The sequence below is a fragment of the Xyrauchen texanus genome, chromosome 9, assembly GCF_025860055.1.
Source record: "Xyrauchen texanus isolate HMW12.3.18 chromosome 9, RBS_HiC_50CHRs, whole genome shotgun sequence".
Classification (NCBI taxonomy): domain Eukaryota; kingdom Metazoa; phylum Chordata; class Actinopteri; order Cypriniformes; family Catostomidae; genus Xyrauchen; species Xyrauchen texanus.
This window is the reverse complement of record NC_068284.1, coordinates 33,274,695-33,298,386: the sequence shown is the minus strand read 5'-3', so window position 1 is coordinate 33,298,386 and position 23,692 is coordinate 33,274,695. Positions and strand designations below refer to the sequence as shown.

The 23,692-nt window shown below is 37.0% G+C and overlaps 2 protein-coding genes across 8 annotated transcripts; one reads left to right on the top strand and one right to left on the bottom strand.

Annotated features, from left to right (window-relative positions):
* Nucleotides 1-7,699: 7,699 nt before the first annotated feature.
* Nucleotides 7,700-20,409, top strand: LOC127649201 (heterogeneous nuclear ribonucleoprotein C-like). 6 transcript variants are annotated; one of them, XM_052134197.1, is made up of 9 exons: nucleotides 7,700-7,744; nucleotides 8,887-9,048; nucleotides 9,501-9,766; nucleotides 10,071-10,143; nucleotides 10,686-10,736; nucleotides 11,046-11,215; nucleotides 11,458-11,571; nucleotides 15,671-15,795; nucleotides 19,737-20,409. In XM_052134197.1, the coding sequence occupies exons 2-9, from the start codon at nucleotides 9,044-9,046 to the stop codon at nucleotides 19,845-19,847; spliced, it is 915 nt and encodes a 304-aa protein (XP_051990157.1). In that variant the 5' UTR covers nucleotides 7,700-7,744; nucleotides 8,887-9,043; the 3' UTR covers nucleotides 19,848-20,409. The 6 variants fall into 6 exon arrangements, with proteins under 6 accessions (XP_051990157.1, XP_051990156.1, XP_051990161.1 ...); XM_052134196.1 differs by having other exon boundaries at nucleotides 7,700-7,795; XM_052134198.1 differs by having other exon boundaries at nucleotides 7,735-7,749.
* Nucleotides 16,882-23,186, bottom strand: c1ql4l (complement component 1, q subcomponent-like 4 like). Of its 2 annotated transcripts, none has more exons than XM_052134203.1 (3): nucleotides 22,915-23,186; nucleotides 22,578-22,709; nucleotides 16,882-17,318 (listed from the first exon to the last, which is right to left on the bottom strand). In XM_052134203.1, the coding sequence occupies exons 1-3, from the start codon at nucleotides 23,084-23,086 to the stop codon at nucleotides 17,041-17,043; spliced, it is 582 nt and encodes a 193-aa protein (XP_051990163.1). In that variant the 5' UTR covers nucleotides 23,087-23,186; the 3' UTR covers nucleotides 16,882-17,040. The 2 variants fall into 2 exon arrangements, with proteins under 2 accessions (XP_051990163.1, XP_051990162.1); XM_052134202.1 differs by lacking the exon at nucleotides 16,882-17,318 and adding an exon at nucleotides 21,623-22,481 and having other exon boundaries at nucleotides 22,915-23,178.
* Nucleotides 23,187-23,692: the final 506 nt, after the last annotated feature.

Below are 23,692 nucleotides of genomic sequence, written 5' to 3'. Positions count from 1 at the left end.
CTCCGTGTGACTAATTACACACCATCATACAATATGTTCTCAATGTTTAAATATAATTATACAGTGATGTGGAAAAGTAGTTGCCCCTTCCTGATTTCTTCTATTTTTGCTTACTTTTCATACTAAATTGTTTTAGATCTTCAAACGAGCTAACATAACAAAGGCAACCAGTGTAACGCAAAATACAGTTTTCAAATATCTATTCAACACCTATATCACCCATGTGGAAAAACTAACTGCCCCCTTGAACTTAATAGCTGGCTGTGCCACCTTTAGTAGCAGCAACTGCCACCAAACACTTTAGATAACTGGAGATCAGTCTTTCACATTGCTGTGGTGGAATTTTGGCCCACTCTTCTTTGCAGAACTGCTTTAGTTCAGCCACATTGTTTAAGGTCCTGTCACAGCATCTCAATTGGATTCAAGTCAGGACATTGACTAGGCCACTCCAAAACTTTAATTTGGCTTCTTTTAAACCATTCAGAGGTGGACTTAATAATGAATAATCCAGTTGCGCTTGATCTTAAATGGACCAATGACTGGGCATTCTCCTTTAGGATTTTCTGGTAGAAAGCAGAATTCATGTTTCCCTCACTTATTGCAAGTCCCCACACCATCACACTACCCCCACTATGCTTGATCATTGGTATGATATTCTTTTTGTGGAATTCTGTGTTTGATATATGCCAGATTTAACGGGACAACTGTCTTCCAGACAGTTCCACTTTGGACTCTGTCCACAGAACATTCTCCCAAAAGGTTTGAGGATCATCAAGGTGTGTTTTGGCAAAATTCAGATGAGCCTTAATGTTCTTTTGGGTTAGTAGAGGTTTCGCCTTGCCACACTTCCAATAGTTTTTCACAGCACTGTAGCTATATTGAAGAAGTTGTATGGGTGGGAACATAGATGTTTTTTTTCTACCATTTGTGCAACTTATGTCATATACAGTGATGCAGTTTATTAAGCACTGGTGTGGTTTGCTTTCATAGTGGACTGGTTGGGGTAACTGTATCCATATATTTAGGTCTTTATTTTGTATGATGCTTTTGAAAAATTGTTTCAGCATTCTCCCTGGCCCATGATGATGATGGGAATTAGACAATTGTGAAAATTTCTTAAACTATATTTCGTAGTTCTAGATGAATACTATTATTTAGACAGAACCTCCAAATTAAATTAAATTAAACTAAATTTTTACCCCGGTTGAACAGCACTACAACAACCTTTAAGAGTCATGCCATCTCAGATGCGTGACATTCTTCTCCAGAACCCAGATGAAGATTTTATGAAGAATATCGCAGCTCTGTAGGTGTTTAAGCACTTAAATGCAGAATAAAAATAATCTGCATGACTCTAATGATCTAATGGGTTTTGGGTAAGAACAGACCACAATGTAACTTGACGCATGCGCAGAGCGCTAAGAAATGTAGCTCGATATCATGGTAGTCAAGGAGACTGCCGACGTCATGATTTAGTTATATGTTGTTCTATAAGTCGTGCACATCTAAGATGGCATGAAAGAAGTGATCATTTTCATTGTTGGGTGAACAATCCATTTAAGGATTGTAAATATTTCAGGTCTACAATAAACATCCGTTGAATTTTTTAAATAAACTATTTAAATGGAATAAATTACAAGCCCTAAATGTTCAGTAGCCACTTACAAATTCCTCCGACATACTGGTCCCAAAAATGTGTCATGGGGCGCAGTAACAAAATAAGAAACTAAAACGGTAAAAACGTCACATTTCGTAATACGTAGGTTATAGTATGTTAATAACATACTTATAAGTCAGCGGAGCATAATTAAGCTTTATTTGGTCGTGCCATATCACACTGTCATATCACAACGGATGTTTATTGTAGACCTGAAATATTTACAGTTTTGTGATAATGACTCTCGAAATCTAATGAGGTGCCTACCTAGACAGCAATTTTACTTTTACTGAAAAGCCCAGTTACTACGATAAACCATTATTTAGGCTTGCAGACATTTTGTAAAAAAAAAAATGTAAAAAAAAAATCTCGCTTCCCCACGGTGATACACTGAGCCACACTCTTGATGACATACTCTAATGACTATGGAGAGAATTAAATAAGCATGTAATTGAGGCTGATCCAGATTAAATAACGGAAGACACATTTGTTTGCTCTTAACTAACCCCCCAGTCTGTGGCTGTGAGTCCAGTCTGAGGCTAATAAAGTGCGGTACTGATATATGTATCGTGATCGATCAAGAATTCAAAAGTCTGATTGCTTGGGGGGAAGAAGCTGTCATGTAGGAGGCTGGTGCGGGTCCTGATGCTGCGATACCACCTGCCTGCTGGTAGCAGTAAGAGCAGCCCATGACTCAGGTGGCTGGAATCTATGATGATCCTCCAAGATTTTTTCACACACCGCCTGGTATAGATGTCTTGGAGGGAGGGAACTCACCTCCGACCACAGACAAGGAGAGGGAAAGGTAAAAACACCAGCCAGTTGGTTCGCACACGCTCTGATGACGCGGCCTGGAATGCCGTCTGGTTGTCTTTACGGATATTCACCTGTCAGAAGGATCGGGATGCATCATTCCACAATCGAAATCACTGAGATCACAAAAATTTACAGTAAGGGTGTAGGCAGTGGTTGGTGAATTGTCCTTTGCTTTCTGGCTAATGATTAAGTTGGCAGTAGTTTGTTGTCTATGTATTCCATTTTCAGAGACTGAAGCGATGCAGTCAGTGGAGTGTCAATCGCACACTGTTTGTAAACATAATAAAACCTAACTCTGTGGTGTTTGAAAAATACTTGATCATTTGAACACTTTTTTGCCTAGTGTCTTCTTTGTAGAAGAAATCAAATAAAAAAAAAGAGCTGACTTGTACCAAAATAAAGTGAATGGTTTTGTCCCAGTATATGTTTAAATGTTTGGGAATAATCAAATGCAAAATGCATCTTTTGTTATACATACATTAATACTAAAAGTAGACCGGTAACCACTAAAATAACTACAAAAACCAATAAAGCGTTTAATAGGTTCCAATACTGAAAGTCTCACAATATTTAGATTTTTTTATATTTAGATAATTAAATAGTTTCTGAAGAGAAACACCACCACAACATAATGTTGCCACCAACTTGCTTCACAGTATGGTATGTTCTTGGTGGTGTGCTGTGTTTGGTTTTCTCCAAATATAGCGCTTGGAGTTCAGTCCAGAAAGTAACATTGTTTTGTCTGATCTCACTATAAAACCTTTTGCCACATGGAATTAGAATCCTCCATTGTCAGATGAGACAAAATTGAATTCATGTCAAAATCCCTGAGTGGCCATGTCAGAGCCCTGACCTAAATCCAATAGAAAACCTGCGGATGAACTTGAAAGGAGCAGTCCAGAACCACTCACCCAGTGTTGACTGAACTTGAACAATTCTGCAAGTATGAATAGGCAAATATTCCCCTATGGTACACAAAGCTAGAGGCATATCCTAACAGACTGATGGCTGTCATTAAAGCAAAGGTAGCCCTACAAAGTATTAAATCCAGGGTTATGATCACTTTTTAAACAGTTATTCTAGTTTTTCATCTTTTATTAAATTTTGGAACTGTTGCCTTTTTCTTCTTTTTTTTTTTTTTTTTTTACATGCATTTGTAAATTAAGATGGATTTCTTTTTTAATTGGGTTTTGATTTCAGGCTGTAAGAAAAAAAAGTGACTTTCAAAATGGTATGATTTTCTATAGGCACTGTGTATATATTTTTCTGGACAATTTGATGTTCTGGTAAATTGACAGAATGTTGCATTTTATGGTCCTATTTGTTATGATTAAAATATAGCATAGATATTTAGATTTGTATGCATTTGTAAAAAATAAATAGTTTCAAGAGTACAATTGCCAGATTTGTGTGTCATCATACATTTTCATAAGTAGAATGTAATTCTACAACTTCGGGCAATTTTAAGGTCCAGGGATTAATTTCTACTGAGAGATTTCAAGACTTCACATGAATATCAGAATCAGAATCAGCTTTATTGCCAAGTATGCTTACACATACAAGGAATTTGTCTTGGTGACAGGAGCTTCCAGTGTACAACAATACAAACAATACCAAAAACAGCAGCAAGACATAGGTAATTAAAACAAAAAAGAATAAAAAATAAATAGTTATACAAAAACGTACATACACTCCTTCATACATACCCATATACGCACACGTGGGGTTTTATTAAGTTGGCTTGTGAGAGCCAACTTACTGAAAGCCTACTTAAACTTATTATTATACCGATTCTTCTTATTCTTCTTAGCGGTGAAATTTCGGTATCTAACTCCTCCTAGAGCTTTTAAGCTACAGGCACCAAACTCGGCACAGACCTTCAGACTAATCCCAAATAGTGTGCTATATCTTTTCTAACTGATCGGACTTACGGTTTTCCTAAAAATGACGATCAAACTCGGAAAAAACTCCCATTGACTTAACATTGCGGAATGTTCAGAAATTCAAATTACAACTGACATTTTCACACACACAGACAAAAAGGGCCTGTCAGCCCTGCATCTCTCCCTCTCTCTCTCCCTCAGAGGATTTCTTTTATCAAGCAGCCAAAAAGTAATGACCTAAAATCTTCCTAGCCACACGCTAAAACATGCTAAAAACGTGCTAGCATCTATCTGAGGGTCAATATCTATCTATCTATCTATCTATCTATCTATCTATCTATCTATCTATCTATCTATCTATCTATCTATCTATCTATCTATCTATCTATCTATCTATCTATCTCTATCTGAGGGTAAATATCTATCTCTCTCTCTCTCTCTCTATCTATCTATCTGAGGATAAATATCTATCTATCTATATCTATCTCTCTATATATCTAAGGGTAAATATCTATCTATCTATCTATCTATCTATCTATCTATCTATCTATCTATCTATCTATCTATCTATCTAGCAACTAAGTTAAACTTTTTTAACACTACACTGTAGAACTGGCTCATTAGAGTCATTCATTTGGGAATCAGACTAAACTGGTCACACTGTAAGTTTCACATTGTAGATTCAAAAGAACCGGCTCATTAGAGTCATTCATTTGGGAATCAGACTACACTGGTCACACTGTATGTTTCACATTGTAGATTCAAAAGAACCGGCTCATTAGAGTCATTTGTTTGGGAATCATGCTAACACATTTTAGAGTCAAAAGAACTGGCTCATTAGAGTCATTAATTTGGGAATCAGACTACACTGGTCACACTGTATGTTTCACACTGTAGATTCAAAAGAACCGGCTCATTAGAGTCATTTGTTTGGGAATCATGCTAACGCATCATAGCATCGCCTAGCGAAGTGCTAAAACATGCTAAAAGCGTCGCTAGCATCATGCTAACACATGATAGCATCACCTAGCGAAGTCGCTAAAACATGCTAAAAGCGTCTTAGCATCATGTTAACACATGCTAGCATCGCCTAGCAAAGTGCTAAAAAATGCTAAAAGCGTGATAAGCATCATGCTAACACATGCTAGCATCGCCTAGCGAAGTGCTTAAAACATGCTAAAAGCGTCGTTAGCATCATTCTAACACATGCTTAGCATCGCCTAGCGAAGTGCTTAAAACATGCTAAAAGCGTCTTAGCATACGCCTAGCCGAGTCGCTAAAACATGCTAAAAACGTCGCTAGCATCATGCTTAACACATGCTTAGCATCGCCTAGCTGAAGTGTTAAAAAATGCTAAAAGCGTCTTAAGCATCATGCTAACACATGCTTAGCATCGCCTAGCGAAGTCGCTAAAACATGCTATAAACGCAGCTTAGCATCATGCTAACACATGCTAGCATCGCCTAGCGAGTCGCTAAAACATGCTAAAAGCGTGCTAAGCATCATGCTTAACACATGCTTAGCATCGCCTAGCGAAGTCGCTAAAACATGCTAAAAGCGTGCTAGCATCATGCTAACACATGCTAGCATCGCCTAGCGAAGTGCTAAAACATGCTAAAAACGTGGTAGCATCATGCTAACACATGCTAAAAACGTGGTAACATCATGCTAACACATGATAGCATCGCCTAGCGAAGTGCTAAAACCTGCTAAAAACGTGCTAGCATCATGCTAACACATGCTAGCATCGCCTAGCGAAGTGCTAAAACATGCTAAAATCGTGCTATCATCATGCTAACACATGCTAGCATCGCCTAGCGAAGTGCTAAAAAATGCTAAAAATGTGCTAGCATCATGCTAACACATGCTAGCATCGCCTAGCGAAGTGCTAAAACATGCTAAAAACGTGTTAGCATCATGCTAACACATGCTAGCATCGCCTAGCGAAGTGCTAAAACATGCTAAAAACGTGCTAGCATCATGCTAACACATGCTAGCATCGTGTTAGCAACTAAGTTAAACTTTTAACTACTTTAAATTACAAACTACTTTAAACTTTAAACTAATTTAAACTTTAAACTCATTTAAACTATAAACTATTTAAACTTCAAACTACTTTAAACAATAAACTACTTTAAAATTCAAACTAATTTAAACTTTAGACTACTTTAAACTTTGAACTAATTTAATCTTCAAACTACTTTAAAATTCAAACTAATTTAAACTTTAGACTAATTTAAACTTTAAACTAATTTAAAATTCAAACTAATTTAAACTTTAGACTAATTTAAACTTTAAACTAATTTAAACTATAAACTAATTTAAACTTCAAACTACTTTAAACTTCAAACTACTTTAAACTTCAAACTACTTTAAATTTCAAACTACTTTAAACTTCAAACTTTCTGGTCCAAACTTTCACAAGCCAACTTAAAGTTTGGCTCGACGAACTTTTTCTAGTTGTATATATTACAATAAAACTCTCCCAGTCTTGGAATTCATTGTTTATGTTTCTACTTTTCAAATGCCTTATATGCATAGATTGTATTGTTTGACCCTTGTTCCTGACCTAGACTTTTAATCTTAAAATTTGAAAATCCATCAGAAAGATATTACTACAGTTACATTACATAAACCATTTCAATATTTATTGTGTGGACAAAACAGCCCACAGTTTAAGATACACTGAGATTGTGATGTATGGTCCAGCGTTAAGAAAACAACAGAAACCCAACAACTACCCTTCCCATCAACTACCACTTATTCACCCAGCACATTCACTGCAAGCATCTGCTTTTCTGTGAAGAGCGCCCAATGTATTAGTATTTTCGTCCTTCAAAATATAAGGCCTAAAATTTGTCAAACGACACATTGCTATATTAATTCTACCCTTCTTTCTATTTCATATTCTACTTCAATTTTTTAATTACGCTAAAACATTAAATGGGTTAAACACACAATATTAAACATTTATGGGCAAGCCATTGTCATCCAGATCCCTGCACAAGCGAACGTGAAAGAGCGAGTGGTCACGTGGTACAAGTTGTTTTTCTCAGCACTGGCAGTGATGGACCAATCACAGTCGTTTTGGCTACACGATAGGACATCGATTTCTAGAGACTGCTAGGGGCGGAGGTCCAGTTGTATTTCAGGAAACAATACTTGGAATTAATAGACTTAAACAAGCATATTATTTCGTGTGCAGATTTCCACAGTAAGACACAAAAGGTCTTAAAACCAGTAAACGCTCCCTTTGTTGTTAGCCCATAGAATTTGCCGCCCAATGAATCAACTGATGACTTTTAACTTGAAAAGTGCGCCGTCAGCTTTTATGTCGTAGCAGATTGACCGCTCGCGCTGACTTCACAGTCGCCTTCTTGCAGGCAGTGTAAGGTTCTTGATCCTTCCTAAATTACATGTTTTAAACTTTGAACTTTTGGTGAGTAATTTTTTTATTCGAGTTTTTTCCTCCACAATATCCTCATAAGCATATTTTTTTGTGCATTTTGTGAAGGATTTCTTACACCGCCGCCGTGAGACTGCCAAGGCTCTATAAAGCAGGACTCTGGGCTGCGCGGTTTGTCCTCTTTGTCTGCTTCCAGAATTTTCCAACATATTTCACGAATCTCCTCCACACGTGGTCGGGTTGCGTTAAGTCTTGTCGACTATTTTGTATATTTTTTGTAAATCCAACCGCATTGTGTCGCGTGGTAAATTAAGAAATTAAAATTCAAACGTTTTACGCGTCGCTATTTTTGTACATAAATTCAGACCACGGCGTTACAGTTCCTTGTGGCGTGCTTTAAGTTTGAAAGATAATTTTTTTGAACATGTATATGTATGTTCTATTATTATAATTATAATATATTTTTTCTTTAAACCAAATATTTTGCTAAACTAGTTTTATCTGAAGTGACGTCCCTGCTCGGGGACAACACTGCTTAAACTAGCCTGCTCAAAGCCCAGCCAACTGACCAGGCTGCTCTCCTGCTAAAAATCAACTAGATTAGACTTGTGCCCCCCCCAACCCCCAACCGATAATTTATTTGTCATTTTTTCCCCCTCCAGCTTAGATCTTAATTGAGCCGTAGTATAAATGGCCCAAATTATTATTTTTTAATTCCGTAAAGTGATCAATACAAGTAGGTATAGCTGGAGGTCTCCAAATGAAGGCGGTGTTATTCCGGAGGGGGCGGGGTTAATACTAAAAGGGTGTTGCAACAACTCCAAAAGTGGCGTCACTCTCACGTTTAGGGTCTGTAAATGTCTCGGCCCCTTTTTTGAGCTCTGCCTGCAGCTATATGTATATATCAGTTGGCAAATATTTTTGTCATGTAACGTCAACGTCATCCTCTGTTTTACATATTGATTCCTCTTACAACTTTTCCAGTGGATCTCACACAGAGCCTTACCACCACCAGTACCTTTGCCACAACAACTCTCTAAATACATTAAATACAGTGCAAAAGTGTTGATCAAAACAAACCTAACCATGTCCAGTTGTAATGAGGTGTGTTGTTGTTGCCTCAGTGTAACTGGTGGAAGCCAAGTCCTGCTCACTGCTAGGGTGCTGTTGGGAATTGTAGTTTTGGCTGAGAGCACTCTCTAGACCTCAGTGTGCTCACATTGACCACAGACCCCAGTGACAAAAGAGCAGACTGACAGACGACTGCCCTTCACTGACGCTATGGAGTGAGTGACCGTTATTAACACCCCCTTTTCATGTCAACTGCCATGTATGGTTCCTATGCATACATTAAACTGAAATAGTTTTGCCCTCTTTGGGTTGATGTTGTGTTAAAATGGACAGGTTGGTCTAATCGTCCCTATTTGAAAACATGAAAATCTAGCTAGACTATCCACAAACAAGGGAGTGAATACATGTGCATGAACACATAACATAAAACGTCCTACATTGGCATAAAAAGGGATTGTATTGAAATGTAACCGTAAACATTCACACTTCGGTGAAACACCTGAGCCAGTAGCATCACTCAATTATGGCTCTTACTAACGGCTATTTTTAGACTTCTAAGATTTACTTTGACACTCAGTTGCATTGGAACACTATATTACTGACACTACTGTTTAGCTTTCTCATGTCTTACCTTTATGTTCCTTTTATGTTCCCTCCACTGCCCTAGTCATTCACCCAGCACTAGTCAGCTGATGGCCGGCAACGTGACAAATAAAAATGACCCACGCTCGCTGAACTCGAGGGTGTTCATCGGAAATCTAAACACTATGCTGGTCACCAAAGCTGATGTTGAAGCCATTTTTAGCAAATATGGCAAGATTGTGGGCTGCTCTGTGCATAAGGGCTATGCCTTTGTCCAGTACGCCAATGAAAGGAACGCTCGGGCTGCCGTGGCAGCAGAAGATGGCCGGATGATCGTAGGACAGGTGCTTGGTGAGGAGATTAAAATGGATCCTGGAATCATCAGAATCATATTGTTTTTATCAATACCTGTTAGAAGACTGTCTATAACATGTATAGTTGGGATTTAATATTAACATTTAACTGCTGATAATGATGGTTCTCATTGTTACCATTTACTGGATGGTTTGAAATTACAGTGCTTTGCATTACCAATTCAGTGCCTCACCTCAAGACTGCATCAACCATGTTGTGCATGTATGTTGAAATACGCTGATCAATTTGTGTCAGTTTGGATTTTTTTTTAAATTGAGCGATCAACTCATCTTTCCATCAGATATTAATCTGGCTGCAGAGCCCAAACCTCACAGGTCAAAAACAACAAAGCGATCAGCCGGAGATATGTACAGGTGAGTGAAACTCCTGTTGTTATATTGCTATACAAGGTTCCCACAGTCATAGAAAACCTGGAAATATCAGGGAATTTTGCTAATTGTTTTCCAGGCCTGGAAAAGTAATGGAAATTTGCTAAATCTTCAAAGTCATGGAAATTTCTATTGTGACTAAGGCTGCATAATTAATTGAAAAAATATCGAGATTAAAGTTACAGCTGTTGCAATTATATAATCGTGAAAAGTGTCAATTACAGCATTCCATTTAGATGTATTCCCATTGTTCCAATTTTGTTTTTTTTTACTACATATTTTTTGGGCCGTTGTGTGCATGAGGCAGAAGCAAATCTGATGTGTTTTGAAACATAGTCTAAATAAAGAATATGGCATGCAACAGCCCCACAAAAAATATGTATTTTAATGTAAATTCTATTAATCTAAATTAATAATAACTATCAAAGGAAATAATCAGCAATTATGATGCAGCCCTAATAGTGATTAATTCTTTTATAGTTACGCTCTTCTAATGCAAAAATTTCCATATTTTAATTCCCCTACAGTAGTTCTTCTTTTGAGCTGGATTATGATTTCCAGAGAGATTACTATGACAGGTAAGACCTGCAGTAGTGTTGTTCATACACTGTGCATATTTGGATTCATAAATGTGTGCAGATATTTAGTATGCATTTGTAAAAAAATAAAAAAAAAGAAAGTCTCAGGCAGCCTTTCCAAAACAACTTTGCAAGTGTTTTTTTGCCACTGTTGCATTTGCCTTGATCGCTTGGGGAATTTTAAGACTCTATTTTTTGTAAAGCTGCTTTGAAACTATTTGTATAGTGAGAATAGGTAATATCCAAATAAATTTGAGTTAAAATTTGATTTGAACTTTAGCTGATTACTTCATATCCTTGTGTTGTCAGAATGTATTCATACCCATCCCGTGTACCCCCGCCACCCCCTCCTCCTCTCTCACGGGCTGTGATCCCTTCCAAGCGTCCACGAGTCAGTATAAGTGGAGGAACCAGCCGCCGCACAAAGTCCAACTTCCCCTCTTCGTCTAAAAGCAGCCAGCGGTCCACCTCTCGAGCTTGTCAGTGCCTTTATTACTCTCTCACTTGTTCATTGTAATTTACCGATGCCCAGTACATAAAAAAAATGATCTTGTTGAATCTTGTGGATGGATAACTATAACACCTCATTAAACCCATTAAATTATCAACCTTGTCTTTGTTCAGAAGTAACATCAGACGCTTTCGTTGTAAACTTTAAAAACCCTTTTTTGGCTTGAATGTTTTTATTGTGCAGTCTCATGCATTTTTTTTTTTCTTCCAGTGAAAGCTGATGACCTCCAAACTATTAAGAGAGAGCTTGCTCAAATAAAACACAAGGTTGACTATCTTCTGGAGAGTCTGGACCGGATGGAGAAAGATCACAACAAGAAATCAGGTACCATACTCTCCTCTGTGTACTTGGTATTAAAACATCCTTCTTAGACACAGATGTGCACTCTGATTAGCACCATCTGTGCTTATTAGGGGTGGGCACTATCAAGTAATTTTGTAGTCGAGTACTCTAACCCACAAAAAAACGAGTCCTCGAGTTCTAAAAACATTTAGAAATAATAAACATTTGCACTTACTCTGAGCTTACATAGAAATCAATACTGAACCAGTACATTAAGGTTATGCACCTATATAAACTCCAAGTCTACATAAAGGTCATCACATTTTTATAATTTCACATGTTATTATTCAGAAAAACAAGAGGTGAAAGTTTGCTTTTTGTAAAAATACACTCTGCCCATGTTCAGAGATTTAATGCGCTCACACACATACTGGTCTGTTAAGTTCCTCATATCTTTCCACCATAAAAGTAGATTCTCGTCCGTTCTTGCATGACTCCAAAAATAACCAAACATAAATGGGAGTAGAATCAAACAATAAGAATCTAAATGACTGTCGTAGGCTGCCGATTTAACACATTTAATCAGTGCGATTAAAAAAAAAAAAACATTTACACACATAATCATGCACCCTGATTCTAAATTCTCTGATAAAAGTACAGAATTTCCTACCATAACAGCTGCAAACTAAATCTCAGACTTTTTCAAGCTTGAAGTACATCTGTTTTTATGATCCGGATGAATTGGTGGCAGCACACCTCAACAAACCTTACAAGCAGTGCAGCCACAGAATGAGAACAACTCACTGAGGAAGCACAATAGGTGGGTGAAACACAACAGAATACAGGAAACTTGAGACGTGATTTTCAAAGTTTTCCCGTCTGAGGCACAAACATGTAAATAGTGACAATTAAAAATAGCTTGGATGGAACACCTACTGTGAGAACTGGACACATTGACGAACTCTATGCAAAACAGATTGCTGTCAAATGAAGGCTTGTTTAACAATATGAGACTAAAACGAACAAAATATTTAGTTCATAAGCCAATTTTTGTTTTGTCTAATCAACGCTTTATTCATCTGCCACAATACTGCAATTTATTTTAAACTGAATTTCAGTATTATTTATTGTAGGTCCTACACATAAGTAGGGCTGTCAATCGATACATTTTTAATCGAATTAATTACACGGTGTCCCGATGAATTAATCGCATATACAAATATTTGCTGAGAACGCCCCTCATATAACAATAATTCAATATATAATGATTATACATTTATATCAATATATAATTATACATGTTTATCTTTAAATATTATTATTTTTTTATATATATATATATATATATATATATACACACACACACACACACACACACACACACACACACACACACACAGTATCTCACAAAAGGGAGTACATCCCTCACATTTTTGTAAATATTTGATTATATCTTTTCATGTGACAACACTGAAGAAATGACACTGCTACAATGTAAAGTAATGAGTGTACAGCTTGTATAACAGTGTACATTTGCTGTCCCCTCAAAATAACTCGACACACAGCCATTAATATCTAAACCACTGACAACAAAAGTGAGTACACCCCTAAGTGAAAATTTTCAAATTGGGCCCAATTAGCCATTTTCCCTCCCCGGTGTCATGTGACTTGTTAGTGTTACAAGGTCTCGGGTGTGAATGGGGAGCAGGTGTGTTAAATTTGGTGTCATCGCTCTCACACTCCCTCATACTGGACACTGGAAGTTCAACATGGCACCTCATGGCAAAGAATTCTCTGAGGATCTGAAGAAAAATAATTGTTGCTCTACATAAAGATGGCCTAGGCTATAAGAAGTTTGCCAAGACCCTGACACTGAGCTACAGCAAGGTGGCTAAGACCATACAGCGGTTTAACAGGACATGTTCCACTCAGAACAGGCCTCGGCATGGTTGACCAAAGAAGTTGAGTGCACATGCTCAGCGTCATATCCAGAGGTTGTCTTTGGGGAAATAGACATGAGTGCTGCCAGCATTGCTGCAGTTGCTACCTTGAAGGGTTGGGGGATCAGTCTGTCGGTGCTCAGACCATACGCCGCACACTGAATCAAATTGGTCTACATGGTTGTCGTCCCAGAAGGAAGCCTCTTCTAAAGATGATGCACAAGAAAGCCTGCAAACAGTTTGCTGAAGACAAGCAGACTAAGGGCATGGATTATTGGAACCATGTCCTGTGGTCTGATGAGACCAAGATAAACTTATTTGGTTCAGATGGTGTCAAGCGTGTGTGGCAGAAACCAGGTGAGGAGTACAGACAAGTGTTTCTTGCCTACAGTCAAGCATGGTGGTGGGAGTGTCATGGTCTGGTGCTGCATGAGTGCTGCCGGCACTGGGAGCTACAGTTCATTGAGGGAACCATGAATGCCAACATGTACTGTGACATACTGAAGCAGAGCATGATCCCCTCCCTTCTGAGACTGAGCCGCAGGGCAGTATTCCAGGATGATAACCCCAAACACACTTCCAAGATGACCACTGCCTTGCTAAAGAAGCTGAGGGTGAAGGTGATGGACTGGCCAAGCATGTCTCCAGACCTAAACTCTATTGAGCATCTGTGGGGCATCCTCAAACGGAAAGTGGAGGAGTACAAGTTCTCTATCATCCATCAGCTCCGTGACGTCGTCATGGAGGAGTGGAAGAGGACTGTGAAGCTCTGGTGAACTCCATGCCCAAGAGGGTTAAAGCAGTGCTGGAAAATATTGATGCCTACACAAAATATTGACACTTTGGGCCCAATTTGGGTCCACCCTTAGGGGTGTACTCACTTTTGTTGCCAGCTGTTTAGACATTAATGGCCGTGTGTTGAGTTATTTTGAGGGGACAGCAAATTTACACTGTTATACAAGCTGTACACTCACAACTTTGCAGCAAAGTGTAATTTCTTCAGTGTTGTCACATGAAAAGATATAATCAAATATTTACAAAAATGTGAGGGGTGTACTCACCTTTGTGAGATAGTGTGTGTGAAAGAAAAAAAAAAAAAAATATATATATATATATATATGTTCAGATAATTACAATGCATTACATTCCTGTAGCAGAAGAGTTAATCATTGATAAGACAATACAAAAAGTGGCTTTAGAATGCAATTTATTGTTTACTACCATATTATTGATCATAATCCAATCATTGGCACACAGTTCACAGCAATACATTTCACAAGTCAATTTGTTGTCAATCAGTTCGAGATTTATTATGAGGGCTTGTTTAAGGACCCAGTCAATTTACACATACATCAGACATGCTTGTGTAGCGTCTCGGGTGCGTTGTGTCATAAACATAAAATGTTTAGGTCACTGTGTCAAGTTAAATATAGTTTAATACTCAATCTTTAAACACATCTTGAGATCCCTTAGTTCGGATTTGCGCTCCTTCAAGTGTTTTGAAGGCAAGAACGTAACGCATGTTTGTGTTGTTCTGCCTACTGAAGTGTTTTCTTCACTGTATAAACTGCGCATTGCTCATACAGCTGAAATTTCACTTACTGCCATCTGGAGTAAACGGGTGGTACTACAAGCTTGCATTTCTCAGGAATCTTCCTTATTATGGTCCGGGGGCATGCAATTAATTGCGTAATTTCTTTTTTTAACGCGTTATTTTTTGTTAAATTAATTGCACTGAATTAATGCGTTAAATCGACAGCCCTAATTGTAAGTATTTGAATTATGCATTATATTAATTCTTTATTTGAGAGCCATTCTCAGCAAATAATTATGTATGCAATTAATTGCGATTCATTTGGTTAATTCTTCAGCATGTTATTTAATTCTATTAAAAATTATAATCGATGGACAGCCCTAATTACAAGTTTTGCCTCACTTGGCTTTGCTTTCAAAAGCATAGATGGCGTTATATCTTCTCTCATCCAACACCTCGATGACACATCCACAGCACTCCCCCAGTGAACTGCGAGATTTGGTGAGAGATTCAGAGGGAAAATACAGTGTAATTCAGCACTGCTCATGGCAGGCACATGCTAAATGAATATGCAATATTCGAGTAGTGTTTTAATACTCAAGTAGCTGGTGCAGAATGAGTACTTGATTACTCGTGTACCCTAGTAAGCGTGTATCTTTTACCTCAGAGGGAAAGAATGTGAAACGAGAAGTGGGTGAAGCTTCCTCCCTGCAGCATTCCAACAAGAAGGACAGAGCGAGGGAAGAGCAAGAGACAAATGATTCTGAGGAAGGAGATCTGTTGGAAGAAGAGGTGAGTGGAAGAGTTGGAGGTGCAAAGTGTTGGAAGGGTTAATGCTGGATTTAAGTTGAATTGTGTGATTTCTTTTTTTAATTATTATGTTTTCATATGCCAAATTAATGTTCATTTCCTTGAAAATTGCAAACTATGGCTCAGCACTGCTGCAGTGAAGTTGCAGATACAGCTGCTGATGCAGTGACAGTAAATTTGGAATCTTCCTCTCTTTTGACAGTCATAATCCATCTGTCCATTTTTTTTTTTCCCCTCTGTCCATTTTTTTTTTTCCCTCTTTTGGAAGGCCATTGAAATGTTATGGTGTTTCTTTTGCTATTGGAGCAAATGGCAATGCAAAAATAACATGCTATGGTCGCCTATTTGCCTCTACATGAGAGCGGTGACATCTACCCTGCTTTAGTTTACTTCTGCTTTTTAAACCCGGAAATATGAAAGCGGTCCATGGTGTGAGTTTAGGGTTGGACTATCTGTTTGGCAAACAACGGCAGAGAATGGGGAAAATTCTTCAGGAAAACATTTATTTTTGCAATTTCCAGAAGAAAGTCATATACACCTTGAAAGGCATGAGGTGTTGCATGTGCTCTCTATGCATGTTAGTCTAGTCAACCCACAAAACACAAATGACACTGAGCATTAAATCTGGAAAGGTGGATTAAATGTATTAATTGCTGTAGTACTGCAATCCCCATAAGGCGCATATATATCTTGACGCAATAGATGATTAGTGTTATGACAGACAACCTTGTTCTCGCTCTGTTTTGTCCAGATTAAAATCTCATTTACTTCATGAATTCTTTTGATCTTGGTTGCAGAACATTTAGGTCAGAAGAGATGGATAAATGCAAAATCCAGACATTTTCATGATTCCCACACCTTTTGACCAATGCAATTCCATTACTTTTCGAGTTCTGTGATTTCTGGATGATTATATAAAAATTATATATATATATATATATATATATATATATATTTTTAGAAATTGCACTCGCATAGAACCATTTCAACATGATGAAATATTTTAGACCTGAGCATTACAAAAAAAAGCTTATATTCGCTATAGATATAAAAAATTTTCATCTCTGGAAATCGGAATTAAAAACAATTCACAAATATTTCCAGGTTTTCTGTGACTGCAAACCCTGTGTAGTTTACTCACACTAAATCTAATTATGTAACACCCCACTAGATCAATTAAAAACATCACATACTGTTCTGAATAGAGGTGACAAAAGATTCAGACATTTACAAGGTGAAAAGTATAAAACCGCTGAAGCTAGTGTAGCTATTGGCATCATCATAAACCCAAGTCTTCTCCCACAGTTGTGTATAAACTTGATCATCTTTTTCCAGTGTGAGAACAATGCCATTGCTGGCATTACCATTGGTAGTAGGCTTCGAAGTGTGGACAGCGCATTGGTTTTGACTGTTCTTAAAGAGGGAGACTGCTGATGTTCTTCCATCGTGACTATGAGCATAAAATCTGAAGTAGTACACTCCTTTTACTGGTGCTGTGAAAATACCTGTAAGGCACACGCACATAGCATTTGTTAACTCCCAATAAACAGGATGATGAACTGCATGCCATGCGTCAATGATGTTCTCTTTAGAGTGCTTTCCACTGTTTGAGTCATAGGCATCTCCAATATTACTGAAGACTTTTTTTGTAGGTCAGAGTTTTTGAAGTATCAAAGGGTCCAGTTTGCCCTGATCCCGATGCTAACAGTGCTGCTGAAAAGGCAATCTTTTTGTTGTGAACAGACACAAGAATTTTGTTAATTTATTTAGTCATCAAAAACATAAAAAAATAAAGCTGTTTGGAATACACATTGGTTTACTGTAATGTGATGTTACAAATGTTGCTAAACAATTAATTCAACACGTGTAATTTCTCAAATTAAAAATAAACTCATAAATTGTAAACTTCCTTTTACTTTAATGACATTTTTTTTACATTTTTTATATATATATATATATATATATATATATATATATATATACACACACACACACACACACACACACACACACACATGTAATCTACAACTATTGAGGTAAACTTAACCTTCATTCTCACTCACTACTTTGCTCATTGTTTCTTCTAAGGATTTTATCCTTTCCTCCATGTTCTTAAGTTTCTCCAGCTCTTCAATAATGTTCACAATTGGTGACAAAACATCTTGTGCCACTGAGCCCCCAACACAGAGCAGTAATACCATTTGAAACATCAACATCATCTCACTACTTAATGATTTTCCTTTCCAACGGTCTACAGATTTCTATGCACTTCAGCTTCCTCGCTGCTTTATATGAAGTTTTCAAAAGTATTTGCTGCTGGAAATGTAACAAACATCTGTACTTTAGACTTGTGTTGGAGGTTTTTTGTTTGTTTTGGTAGTCCAATAAAGCACAAGTATCAAAAATATTTGAAGAGATGATGAACTGTGTGGTTGACTCAATGAGTCACTTAAAGTTCATAATTTACTCACCCTCATGCATTCCCAGATGTGTATGACTTTCTTTCTTCATCAAAACACAAAGATTTTTTTTAATTGTATCCCAGCTCTGTTGGTCCTCACAATGCAAGTGAATAAGTACCAAAACTTTGAAGCTCCAAAAAACACAAAGGCAGCATAAATTATTCCATATGACTCCAGTGTTTCAATCCATGTCTTCTGAAGTGATCTAATCAGTTTTGGGTCGGAACAGACAAAAATATAACTCCTTTTCCACTTTATATCTTGCCGGTGCAGTCTAAAGGTGTAATAGTAGCCATCTGGCAGGTAACTGTGCAGTGTGTAAATCTCACTTCCCTGGCCTCAAGAGGCGCACTAGTGACTGATGCTAGAGGCTGTAGTCTTTAACTTCCTCGTTAGCGCACCCGCCTCTGGAGTCTTATGGGTTACTTTATGCTGCACTTTTGGAGCTTTAAAGTTTTGGACCCCATTCACTTGCATTGTATGGACTTAGAGCGGAGATATTTTTCTAAAAGTCTTCGGTTGTGATCTGTAGAAGAAAGTCATACACCTCTGTAATGGCATGAGGGTGAGTAAATGATGAGAGAATTTTCATTTTTGGGTGAATTATTCCTTTAACTTGCTTGTCTCTTTGACACTATGCTTTATGGAACTTGTTAATATAGTTGTCTTTTATTCTTTCTGTTAATTAAGTCATACCAGAGTAAATAATGAGATTTACTACTAATATTTCAAATAAGACCCCTGTCATGTCTTGATAACGTTCCTGTCATTCATCTGTATCATACTATTGTTACCACTAGATGGTACCATAATGGTAAGTATTAATTAGAATTAGTTTAGTAATCATTTGTCAAAAATAATAATAACATACAGCCACAAAACTGATTTGTTTTGTAGATTTGGTGCAAGATATCATCTATTTAATTTAACTGTGACATATCTTAATAATCATTAAGCAGTCTTTTTCCACCCAAAGCATTACTGACATGTAATAAGTTGTTAATGCTTCATACTTTATGGTGGTTTTAGGTTATACTTGATTGTTCTCACTTGTCAGTCATGTTATGTTGTTTTTTGTTTTCTTTTGCTAAATGGCAATGCAAAAATAACATTTGCTATGGTCTCCTATTTGCCTCTATATGAGAGCGGTGACATCTACCCTGCTTTAGTTTACGTCTGCTTTCTAAATCCGGAAATATGAAAGTGGTCCATAGTGCGAGTTTGGGGTTGGACTATCTGTTTGTCAAACAATGGCAGAAAACGGGGAAAAGTCTTCTGGATAACTTTTATTTTAGCAATTTCTGTTTGTTGGCATTACCGGTGAAAAATATCTAACACTTCACCTTGTAAATGTTTGTGCTCCCATAAGGACGTGATTTGAGGGAAGGCATCTAATCTGTTATGAAAATACAACCAGGTTAATGGTGTGTGCATTTTATCTAAACTTGTTTTCCCTTTAAGGTTAAAAGCCAGGGAGGTGAGAATGAAGAGGAGGAAGGAGAACATGAGGAAGAAGGTGAACACGAGGAAGGGGAGGATGATGGTGACAGCGTCAATGGCGATGATGCATAGACTGTTTATACGTGGTGGACCCCAAACTCTAATTCAGCACTTTCAGTTCTTTTGAAAGGCTGAAGCCAGTCTTTAAAAGATTTGTGTATTTATAATGTAGATGCCTGCGCTCATATAATAACTGACACTACAGTTACATCAGTCTCACTGATGTAAGTTTAGTTTTAATGTTAGCATGACATATTTCAGACTTTTGACGTGTCCCTCAACAAACATTTGTTTTCAAACTACAGAACACAACATTCTCAGATTATTTTTAATTGCTCCGATATGAATGAAAGTGTTTGTAAGGTTCTTTTACATTAGCAGATGGCAGAATACGTGCATTATGGGTTCTCGAGTGAAACTGACCTGTTCCCTGTTTGTCCTGTATTCCTAGTGGGAATAATCTTTCTTTTTCAGTGAACAAAGCTATAATGTGTATTTTAAAAGGGGAAACTTGAGGGGCTCCTCTGATAGAGAGCAAAGAAGCTTCCAGGAAAAATCTATGTTTGTATTTACCTGTCTTTTTATATTACCCTGTCTCAATAGTTCTACAGGAAAATTTCAATAAAATATTAAAGTAAATGTTTTGTTCTCACAATTGTTTTATTTTTCTATTCAATTGTACACAACCTACATGGTTGAATTTTAACACTTCCGAATTTTTAATACTGTAATTTGTAAGTTTGGCAATATCAACTGTCATTATTTTTTTATATATATATATATATATATATATATATATATATATTTTTTTTTTTTTAATTCTTCAATTACATTTTTAGTAATGTTGCCAAAATACCCTCAACCCCAAAGCCTTTCTTTTGAGGTGGCAGTGTTTATCTGCCACATCAATTAACAATGTGAGCTTTAAATGATTAAGTTGAGTGTTGTGCTACCTATTTGATCATTTTGTTGGTATCAGACCACGTGCAATCCGTAATGTGAGTTTAGCAAATAAACATACATTTAAAACCTAATACGTGCAAATTCTGAAGAAAAGTTGACTGTTCTATGAAAAATCTTATGAGAAAGTAAATGAGCTTGGCAGGTAAAAGGATAGTTCACCCAAAAAATAAAAATTATTTCCATTTACTCACCCTCATGCCATCCCAGTTGCGTATGACTCTTCTGCTGAACACAAATGAAGAATATCTCAGCTCTGTAGGTCCATATAATGCAAGTGAATGGTAATCAGAAAGCTCCAAAAAGGAGATGGTTAGCAGAAAAGTAATTCATAAGACTCCAGTGGTTAAAGCAATCAATGTCTTGAAGTGATCCAGTTGGATTTGGGTGAGAACAGACCAAAATGTAACACATTTTTACAGCAGATCTTGTCATTGCAGTATTTATGCATGACTGATTTCAAGCTCTATTACACTTGGCACTTGCGCAGAGGTCTAGATGGTGCTATAGGAAGTGTAATGGAGCTTGAAATAATGATTTCTATATAGACTGCTGTCAAAATCTACAGTGAGAAAGGAGTTATATTTTGGTCTGTTCTCCCAAAATCAGTTGGATCACTTCAGAAGACATGGATTAAACCACTGGTGTTCTATGGATTACTTTATGCTGCCTTTTTGGAGCTTTAAAGTTTTGGACCCCATTCACTTGAATTGTATGGACCTACAAAACTGAGATATTCTTCTTAAAATCTTTGTGTTCAGCAGAATAAAGTCACACATATCTTGAAAGGCATGAGGTGATGCACATTTATTAATGAGTGTACTGTGTGCTCTCCATGCATGTTAGTCTAGTCAACCCACAAAATACAAATGACACTGAGCATTAAATCTGGAAAGGTGGATTACATTTATTAATTGCTGTAGTACTGCAATCCCCATAAGGCGCATATATATATCTTGACGCAATAGATGACTAGTGTTATGACAGACAACCTTGTTCTTGCTCTGTTTTGTCCAGATTAAAATCTCATTTACTTCATGAATTCTTTTGATCTTGGTTGCAGAACATTTAGGTCAGAAGAGATGGATAAATGCAAAATCCAGACATTTTCATGATTCCCACACCTTTTGACCAATGCAATTCCATTACTTTTCGAGTTATGTGATTTCTGGATGACTATATAAAAAATAAAAACAATATAGAGATTGCACTCACATAGAACAATTTCAACATGATGAAATATTTTAGACCTGAGCATTACAAAAAAAAGCTTATATTCGCTATAGATATAAAAAAATTTCATCTCTGGAAATCACAATTAAAAACAATTCACAAATATTTCCAGGTTTTCTGTGACTGCAAACCCTGTGTAGTTTACTCACACTAAATCTAATTATGTAACACCCCACTAGATCAATTAAAAACATCACATACTGTTCTGAATAGAGGTGACAAAAGATTCAGACATTTACAAGGTGAAAAGTATAAAACCGCTGAAGCTAGTGTAGCTATTGGCATCATCATAAACCCAAGTCTTCTCCCACAGTTGTGTATAAACTTGATCATCTTTTTCCAGTGTGAGAACAATGCCATTGCTGGCATTACCATTGGTAGTAGGCTTCGAAGTGTGGACAGCGCATTGGGTTTGACTGTTCTTAAAGAGGGAGACTGCTGATGTTCTTCCAGCGTGATTATGAGCATAAAATCTGAAGTAGTACACTCCTTTTACTGGTGCTGTGAAAATACCTGTAAGGCACACGCACATAGCATTTGTTAACTCCCAATAAACAGGATGATGAACTGCATGCCATGCGTCAATGATGTTCTCTTTAGAGTGCTTACCAGTGTTTGAGTCATAGGCATCTCCAATATTACTGAAGACTTTTTTGTAGGTCAGAGTTTTTGAAGTATCAAAGGGTCCAGTTTGCCCTGATCCCGATGCTAACAGTGCTGCTGAAAAGGCAATCTTTTTGTCTGTGAACAGGTGAACAGACACAAGAATTTTGTTAATTTATTTAGTCATCAAAAACATAAAAAATAAAGCTGTTTGGAATACACATTGGTTTACTGTAATGTGATGTTACAAATGTTGCTAAACAATTAATTCAACACGTGTAATTTCTAAAATAAATACACACACACACACACATGTAATCTACAACTATTGAGGTAAACTTACCTTCATTCTCACTCACTACTTTGTTCATTGTTTCTTCTAAGGCTTTTATCCTTTCCTCCATGTTCTTAAGTTTCTCCAGCTCTTCAATAATGTTCACAATTGGTGACAAAACATCTTGTGCCACTGAGCCCCCAACACAGAGCAGTAATACCATTTGAAACATCAACATCATCTCACTACTTAATGATTTTCCTTTCCAACAGTCTACAGATTTCTACGCACTTCAGCTTCCTCGCTGCTTTATATGAAGTTTTCAAAAGTATTTGCTGCTGGAAATGTAACACAAACATCTGTACTTTAGACTCGTGTTGGAGGTTTTTTGTTTGTTTTGGTAGTCCATTAAAAGTATCAAAAATATTTGAAGAGATGATGAACTGTGTGGTTGACTCAATGAGTCACTTAAAGTTCATAATTTACTCACCCTCATGCATTCCCAGATGTGTATGACTTTCTTTCTTCATCAAAACACAAAGATTTTTAGAATTATATCCCAGCTCTGTTGGTCCCTGGATTGTTCTCACTTGTCACTCGTGTTCATACACGTATGGCTTTAAATATAATGTTTTTTGTGTTGTTTTTGTTTGGTTGTTTTTCAGACTTCGGACATATTGCCATACTACATTTATTTTCTTTGTATCTTTTTCCATATAATGAAAGTGAATGGTGATTGATACTATCATTTTAAATCACTATCAACAACTCTTTTGTGTTCCACTGAGAAAAAGTCATACAGGTTTGGGATAACATGAGAGTGAGTAAATTCTGAAAGAATTTTCAT